The 9409-nt window shown below is 41.7% G+C and overlaps 2 protein-coding genes across 8 annotated transcripts in view; one reads left to right on the top strand and one right to left on the bottom strand.

Annotated features, from left to right (window-relative positions):
* The window catches only part of ARHGAP6 (Rho GTPase activating protein 6), a 455537-nt gene that overhangs the window by 115164 nt on the left and 330964 nt on the right, over positions 1-9409 (bottom strand). The window lies entirely within an intron of this gene.
* On the top strand, positions 4059-8268 carry AMELX (amelogenin X-linked). Its single transcript, XM_081809177.1, is given in 4 exon segments — positions 4059-4112; positions 5975-6022; positions 7297-7446; positions 7717-8268. Coding segments are annotated over 4 exon segments (666 nt in total). The 3' UTR covers positions 8131-8268.

The raw sequence follows: 9409 nt of genomic DNA, 5'->3' as shown, positions 1-9409 counted from the left end.
GAAATTAATGCCACAATAAGGGATCTTTCTGTTGATCCTTGTGGACAAATACATGAGTCTCTCATTCTTGAAACAGGACACAAAATAATGAGATAAATTTTGTAACAGTATAAGACCACTAATAGTTCACCAATGACTTCATTAGTAGAGATGAACCACAGCTTTGCAGGAAAAATATGTCCTGAATCTTTTCAGACACCATTATACATAATTAAATAAAACAGAAAAAGAGATTGAGGGGGGTGGGAGGGATGGGGTGGCTGGGTGATGGACATTGGGGAGGGTATGTGCTATGGTGAGCACTGTGAATTGTATAAGATTGATGAATCACAGACCTGTACCCCTGAAACAAATAATACATTATATGTTAAATAAATAAACAAAAAAGAAAAAGATTGAAAAATATGATGTGATCTACATTGCCCTTCCTCTCCCTCCTCCTTTCCTGCACCACTCTGCCACACACTCCCCACCTCCTCCTCCTCTAAGTAAGCTGATGACAATTCTCTTAAAATCCATTTCACAACTTCCTTCAAAGGGAAGGAATCCTTCTTGCCTCTGATCTACAACTCACCAATAAACATATTCATAAATAAATGCAAACCCTGGACACAACTGGCTTTTGGAGCAATATTCTACAATGACTTTCACTCATACCTTTTGCCTGTTCTAATCTTCCACTTTCCTCTTTGCGATTTCTCTCTCTCTCTCTCTCTCTCTCTCTCTCACTCTGACTGAAAGATCTACCTGTCTTCACCATGGTTATTTGTTCCCTACTAATTCATCTGCAAAGATCAACTTATAATCTTATTTATTAGCATTTTTTAAACATTTACTGCGTGCCAAGTGATGGGGTTGGGAGAAGGATAACTTTTCATTTCCCCTAGAGATGCCTCTCATCTAGTTTTCACACTAATCCTTTTAGGTAGATTCTATAATTATCCCCATTTTACTGATGAGGAAACTGAGGCTCAGAGAGGCTAAGGATCTTGTCAATGGTCCCTTGGGGTCAAGACCCATGTAAGTCTAAGCTCCAGCTCTTAATAGTACTACATTGCCTTTCATGGCAATTTAATTCAGCCAATGCGGAACGTGTATATAAAAATATATGTACCTGTACAAACTCTAAAAATATTGCTTAAGTAGAGGCGCCCTGGGTGGCTCAGTCGGTTAAGCATCTGCCTTCAGCTCAGGTCATGATCCCAGGCTCCTGGGATGGAGCCCCACGTCGGACTCTCTGCTCAGCGGGGAGCCTGCTTCTCCCTCTCCCTCTGCCCTCCTCCCTGCTTGTGCTCTCTCTCTCTCTCTCAAATAAATAAATGAAATCTTTTTAAAAATTTTTAAAAAAATATTAAGTAGTAAAAGAGATCTGGCTCTACCACCAATAGTGTGTGAGTATATATATTCAGTATTCCCTTTACTGATCTAATATTGATAGACAGTTCAGCAGCTACCTCTCATCAGCAGTTACAGATTTGCTTTTTAACTGATCAGATGCTAGAACAACAGAAAAAATCTATGTGCTTTATTTACTAAGGTAGAAGAGGAAAAGACATACAAATTGAATAGCTAGATCAGAGGTCCTCTTAGCGAGAGAAGAACTTTGGTTGCTGTCCTTTAGGCAAAGGACAGGCTGCTGAGAACATAGGAACAATGCACCTAACAGGGAAGTCAAGAGACTCTGAGAAAGAAAGAGAGAAATTTGGATTTGTTCATAAGAGAAAGTGGGATTGGGCCGGAAGAATGTGGGCAAAGGAGGACCAACATACTGAGAGAGGCTGAGTTGTTCTGTGGAATGGGGGAGCCAGGGCAATGTCCCCCACACAGTGTTTAAGTGTGCAGTCTGGTGTGTGACATCCTTTCTTGCCTTGTCCTTCAGATCATCAGCACAAGTTTTGCTACTGTGATCATCTTGAGTTCGTGGTTGCTTGGAGGGCAGATGGGTGGTAGGATGGGGCCAAGGAGAAGAGACTTTGTCCCCTCTTTCCGTGGACACCAGAATGGTGATAAAGGAACGGCCACAGGGAACAGAGAAAATACTTTCAGTGAAAGTAGAAAACAGAGCAGTGGTGATCCCAAACTTATACTCCCTCAGAGAAATACCGGGGAGAGCCTTGGGGGTTTACCAGAATGGGGGTTTGAATCAACTTATCCTGATCTGAAAGAGCTGGGGAGAACCTAGGGGACATGTTGATTACACTACAGAAATTCAACAATCTAGCTTTTTTGGGTAAAGAACAATGTTATGTTTGCTAGAACCAGGGAACAGACAATGACACAGCCACTTCTTAAAAGTAACTTTGAACGTATCGGCATGTGCAGTCAACTGATTTGCTGACTTAAAAACAGTCTGATGACATTTTTTTGCCTGTTAAACCTATTATTGCCCATAATGAAAGACTCTATATGCACTAATCAGAACCTGCAGCCTTCTGTTTGATCACAGTTTTTAAAACTTCATGATACAGGGGTTTTTAGTTATACTCAACACATTTTCCTTCAGACATCTGATTGGTTGCTCTAGGTGCCGTGAATGATATAAATTGAGCTCTTAGTTGGAAGAAATCTAAAGGATCAAGCATCCCTGAGTTTCAGACAGAAACTTCCTCTGAATACGCATACTCAAAGGTATGTGGATTTTATTCATTTGGTATCCTTTCTATTGTGCTTATTTCTTTTTCTGCATTTCATGTACAAAAGATGCAAATGTATTCCGCATTTCTAATACTTTATGCTGTCATACATATTCGGTTACTTCTTCAGTTGGACCATAATTACAAGACCAGTGCTCTAACGCCTGAGCTATGGAGCCTCCAGTTGGACCATAATTAAATTAGACTCTGATTACTTAGATGAATTATTTTACTTCCTAATGCAGCAAAGTGTTTGTCTGTATTTTTTAAAATTTTACTTCCAGAATCCCAAAGCACTTTTCAGGGCCAAATCTCACAGCAAAATATGTATTTTAATTACTTATCAATTAAGATAAAAGCGATTTTTTTCCCACAGGCTGTCATCTACTACTTTAAAAGCCATTTTGTTTAATTACATCAAATAGAGCCATTAACTAAATGTGGTGTTTTCTCATTAATTCAAACTTCAACAGATTTAGGAGGCAGAAAACATCGGTGCACTTTTTATAGCCAGCATTATTACACACAGTACTCACTTTCTCTGCAAAATTTAAGATCCTTCTGACAGCTTTCATAGTCAACAATTCGTACCACAAAGCAATGTGCATATTTTAGGATGGCCTGTTTTGCTTCATGTCCCAAGGGTCATAAAGTGTATAATTACGGTGCCGGGCCAAACAAAAAGGAAGATGTCATTGACTAAATATGGAAAATTTCAAGGAGCAGTCATTCACAATTCACGGAAAAATCACAAAGTATTAGCACTGTCCTCTCCCTTCCATTCAACCGCACCTGTTCCTCCACATCTGGAGCTCAGAGATGTCTGCTGGAAGTCCTACCAGTCGAAACACCTGGAACTTCCCTCCACTCCTTCCTTACTCTATTTTGGTAGATTATTTTCATATCTTTTCTCAGATGATTCGTCTTTGTTTTTAACAGTAGCAATGCTCAGGTGGACTGTACAAAAAAAAAAAAAAAAAACCCAACAATTTTTGTGCCCTCCTGGTTCTAAAAGTATCAAATACTGTGCACCCTGAAGACCTGCGCAGCTTTTAGAGCCAACTCCGTTCTTGTGATCATTAATTATAAGCTACATCTAGCTTCTAGGACTCCCCAGGCTGCACAGGTATAGGAAAATAGCACACCAAATCGCGTAATGAGAGATTCACATCGCTACACTTTGTTCTGCTCTCAGCCGAAATGAGAAGCAACCTACCTTATCACCATCAGGAGTCCAAAAGCAATGAAATGAGCTCAGAACTGGAAATCACATGTGAATGAAGTAACCTCACAAAAGTGGTCCCATCCTTTTTACTGGCAACGGACTAATATGGATTGGTGGATTTTATGGAGCATTAATTATGTCCATATTTGCAAAAAGGTTTTTTTAAAAAGTGTCAACTTCTATTTCAGGGCCATCAAGACATGGGGACCTGGATTTTGTTTGCCTGCCTCTTGGGAGCAGCCTTTGCTATGCCCGTGAGTAAAACACCCCTGCAAATGTCAATATCCAATTTCACAAGCTCGGAAATAAAAATCTGCCCCACAGCTGATAAACTTTAGGGTTTAAGGCAGTACAAGATCAGATGTCCTCAAATGTCTCTGTGTTTAAGAAACACTTGGAAGAGCTTGTTATATATAAAAAAAATATCCTCAGATGCCTCCACCCCAGACTCGGATTCAGAACAGCCGGAGTGGGGCTAGTGCCCAGGACTCTGCATTGTAACAAGGAGATTCTGTGGAAACAATTAGCTCGTAAATATCATCGCCCGTCTCTAGATGGAGGAAACTTTTGGGAGGGACCCTCGAAAGGCCTCCAGAGAAAGTGCTCAACCAGCCTGAGGCAAATACTACAAAAATGCCAGTTTTCTCGAAAACCTAATTTCTCACGAGTGTCCAACTCTCTTCCTGCCCTACAAACTCTACTGCCTGTTATCCTTCAGAGGGTAAGGTTTCTATGTTAGGAATTTCCTTCTTGAACCATCTCCTGTTGTCAGAGGCCGCATCCCTTTGGGTGCACCTGCTAAGCACATGGGTGCTTCCGTGTGGTTGTCCAGGATCCTATCTATGCCCAGTGCGCGTGGATATTTTCTACATTTAAATGTACCAAGGACCAGGAAGTCTGACCCATTCTCTTTAGACACAGGTCACATAAGGTCAGAGAGCTTAGATCCCACGCAGGCAAAGCAGGACGTAGCCGCTTTTCGGTGGCATAGAGAGCAGTTGATAGGATCAGAAGCCAGCAAAGCTTGTATATCTGCCTCCTCTCTTCCTCTCTCGCCCACAAGACCAAGATTCTGCGCTCTGCCTTCCTGAAATCCTGCATTGTGGCAACTTCTAGTCCCCCGAGGGGCCTCTGCATTACAAATTGAGCCCTTTATCCACTCCTCAATTGAATAACCCTACTCCCTGAGGGCTTATGTCAAGAAGGTTTACGAAAGGCAGTTACCTGACTAAAAGAATTCATATTCAGATGAGAGCAAATAAACCCTCTTATAGAATACGAGCATTTAAAAATAATAGAGCCTTAATTAGCTTGATGTCTGAGGGAGAGTCTGCACAGTCCTCTCTCCTCTCCCTCTCCCCCACTCCAGGGCCACCGGCATTGCATAATGCAGGCATCAGTCACTTTAAATTTTTCTCTGCCATAAAAACTTTGACAGAATCATAAAGGAATCAGTCTAAATTTCATAAATCAAGTCCTTCGCTTTCCATGGGACTTACAGCGTTTCCACTTTACTGCACCGGTCTCCGCACACTCATCAAGAAAATTCACAGGGAGTTGTTGCTTCTGTTGTCGATGTGCTTTGCATGCCAATTGTGAGGACTCTCTTCCATTACTGAAGCACTTACCCACCTCCTGCACTATAAGGGAAGGTTTGTGAGACAGTTCTCTTCTTTTGGTATTTCATAATTGTGTAAGAGAAACCCATCTCCCCTTCCAACGTGGAGTGCGTTGCGTTAAGACGTAAAATGGCGGACGGGAGAGAGTAGGATTAGTTGACGACATGGATGGGGGGGCGGGTGTCCGAAGATCACTGGAGGATAAATGTGTGCTGGGTTTTGCTTCCCGGTCTTGGGAAAGTCATTTAGTTGCTCTGGACCTCTTTAAAATGAGAGGGCTCCTCTCCTACACAGCGTACATGTTCAAACGAAAAGTAGACCTCAAATATATTCTGCACCATATAGATTTTTTTAAAGTAGCTTCAGTCTCTCTTAATGTGAACAATTGCATACTGACTTAATCTCTTCCTCTCTCTCCCTCTCTCCCTCTCTCTCCCTCTCCCCCCCTCCCTCTTCTCTCCCTCTTTCTTTTTCTTCTCCTTTCCCCTCTATAAAAGCTACCACCTCATCCTGGGCACCCTGGTTATATCAACTTCAGCTATGAGGTAATTTTTCTCTTTACTAATTTTGACCATTGTTTGAGTTAACAATGCCCTGGGCTCTGCAAAGCATAGTGTGTTGATTCTTTATTCAAGATGTTCCTCAGTCCTGCTTTTTCAGTTCCCATTACCAGCTTCCTGGTTTAAGCCCTGATGGGTTGCCTCAAGGCTGCACTGCCCCAGCACACTCCTACTTGGCCTCTCTGACTCAGTTTCTCCTCCTTATATGGCTATAAAGCTATCCATCATGAACTACCATTCAGGGTGGGGCTGCATGGCAGGGCAGAAAGTGAACTCTGGCTGAACAGCTTTGTTCTATTCCAGCCTGTGAAAGGTGAGGGAGTCGGGTAAGACGTTATTTAAGATCCTTTCCAGCTAGAAACTCCTGATTCTAAGATGTTCACACTCTATGTGTCTCCTTTGTTCGTCTTTAATGAAAGATCAGTGACCACTGACCAAGGGGTTTGTGAGACATTCTGCAGAGCAATGGAAAGCATGAGATTTCTGGAAATCAGGTTTGAGGCTCTCCTCAATCCCATACTAATCACGCGACCTTGGGCAAATCATTTTCTCTAAAACTTTGGTTTCCTCATCTGGAGAAGGGAAATAATTATAATACCCACACTTCAAAATATGGCTTGAGGAGCAAAATAGTTAAGCAATATAAAAGACGTTTTGTCAAGTACAATTTGAGCAAGGTTAGTAATTGTCTGTTGTATTCATATCAAATGCTGTACTACAACATGAAGGTGTCCCCAGAACTGAGGTTAACCAAGTATATACTGTTTAGGGAGGAATGAAACTCTTCCTTCTTTCAAAGGTTCAGATGACAATCTGTGAATCTGTTTACTCATACAAGCTGAGGAAAAGTGTGAATAACAATTTGAGGCAAGATTTTCTGTGAAACCTTAAAAGGCTGACATATTTGACCAGAAAACCTGTGTTTCTAGGCTGAGGGACAGATTTTCTGCTTTCTTTATTTTTCCATTGTGACGTCAACTCAAAAATGATACGACTAATGTTATATCACATTAATTTGTTTTGTTTTGCTCTTGCAAAGAGCAGGTGCTGTGGAATTCAACAGAATTACTACTTTTGTGAACTTGATCAAGCTCATGAACCTTTTTAACTCCCCATGAGCTAGTCTGGAAAAGTGAGGGCGAGGATACTTGCCTCACAGTACGTGAGAACACATGAAAAATGTGTGTCATGGATGTAATGTAGCGCCTAATGCTCAGGAAGCACCTGACAAATGTTTTGCTTTATGCTTCCTTCCATAGAACTCATACTTTCTGGCTATCAATATTGACAGGACTGCATCAATGAGTCTGCATTTCATGCAACGAAATTAAAGCAAATGTATTCCAATGTTTCTTTTTCTTAAGGTGCTTACCCCCGTGAAGTGGTACCAGAACATGATAAGGCATCCGGTATGTAGATATTTTTTTCTTTAGTCCCTTAAAATATTAAGCATGCATTTCAATTCCCTTTTAAATGAGATAACATATCTATGCCACATCCAGACACTAATGGCAAGTCTGGTCTGTAAAAGGTCATATCTGTGTACACAGTTAGAAATTCGTGCACAGGAAAAAAAATGAATAAATAGTCATAGTAACGATGACAAAGAAAACATGACTACTTCTCCAGCTGGAAGTCAGTGGAGCCAATGGTAAACCTAACTCTTTGTTTCTCACCAGTACCCTTCCTATGGTTACGAACCCATGGGTGGATGGCTGCACCACCAAATCATTCCCGTGCTGTCCCAGCAGAATCCCCCGAATCACGCCCTGCAGCCTCATCACCACATCCCCATGGTGCCAGCTCAGCAGCCCGTGGTCCCCCAGCAACCAGTGATGCCAGTTCCTGGCCAACACTCCATGACTCCAACCCAACACCACCAGCCAAACCTCCCTCTGCCTGCCCAGCAGCCCTTCCAGCCCCAGCCCGTCCAGCCCCAGCCTCACCAGCCCATCCAGCCCCAGCCACCACAGCCACCTCTGCCTCCGATGTTCCCCATCCAGCCCCTGCCCCCCATGCTTCCTGACCTGCCTCTGGAAGCTTGGCCAGCAACAGACAAGACCAAGCGGGAGGAAGTGGTGAGTACCCCTTGAAGCCACTCTGCCAGCTGGGAAAATGGTAAAGCAAAATGGCCCCCAGAGTTCTAAGTTCTCAAACAATCCAGGGTCTAGAGTTTCAGTAGCTACACAGGTCAATGACTCCATTAGTCCAAGCATGTGTTGTAACTTTTTATTATAAATAAGTTTATCTGTGAAGCTTAGTAATTAAGACCGTAGTTTTTAGGGTGGGTTTAACTTCCGCGATTATTTTGAATTTCTCCCAGAATATGTATTACTGAAACCCATTAATTTTAAGGAGAGCAGTATAAGGGACTATCAGTTCTCCTTATATTTCAAGGGTTTGACTAGCAAGAACAGGCTAGAATTGCACTGAAGGTAAAAGGGTAATTTTTGAGGGGGGGGGGGATGCAAATATTTGAACAGGCTACAAAAAGTAGGTGGGAAATCTCTTTGAAGACCTCTTTAATCTCTTTAAAGGAAGATTACCTGTCTAGGGTGGATTTTAATCTAAGTTGGAGGAAGCTAGACAGTTTATTAGATTCCTTTTCAGTGCTTGGTTCTACAGATTAAATTTCAGCAAGAAGTTTTCACACAACTAAGCACAAAATTAATTGCATTACAGAAAGTTCTTCCAAATGAGTGGGAAGTAGCCAATAAAATAAATGACTCATATCCATATCCATAAACCCTTATTCTGTGTATATGAGATTATGTAATTCTACTGCATATGTAATTCCAAGTTATAAATGCTACTGATGATTTTCTACTGAGAAGCAGTGAGAGGTGAGGCGGAAATGACCTGGATGGGGGGCTAGGATACCCACATTCCAGTTCTGGCTGGAATGGTATTGTACAAGTTACTTCAAATTTATGGGTGTTTTCCCTTTTTTAAAAGAAGAGAGAGCGACTACCTCCGATAATTTCCAGCCTCTGTCCAAGTACAAATACCATAGTTTCCCAACAAAAAATTAGAGTGTATGCCATATATGGTTTCACAATGAGGAGCATATCTGTGGGGAATACGGGGCAGGACTTTTGAAATTGGATCCCAAATAATTTGGTGCCTCTTGTTGATTCTTCTAGTCTAAGGTACTGTTCCCTCTGTCTAGAACATGCATTTATTCATCACTTCATTAATGATTAAGGCCATGAACTTTATAATGTGCTCACATCTCGCCAGAGCTATTTCTGGAAAGGTGACTTTGGGCAGGTAGTAGTTTGAACTCTTTAAAACTCCTGCGTAAAATCAGAGCATCAATATTGGTAGCTTCTTAGAGTTGTTTTACAGAAAATAAAATCAAGTGATGAGCTC

Source organism: Leptonychotes weddellii, chromosome X, assembly GCF_054177405.1.
Source record: "Leptonychotes weddellii isolate Sample4059 chromosome X, ASM5417740v2, whole genome shotgun sequence".
Taxonomy (NCBI): domain Eukaryota; kingdom Metazoa; phylum Chordata; class Mammalia; order Carnivora; family Phocidae; genus Leptonychotes; species Leptonychotes weddellii.
Note: the sequence above shows the minus strand (reverse complement) of the source record. Positions and strands in the feature narration are given on the sequence as shown.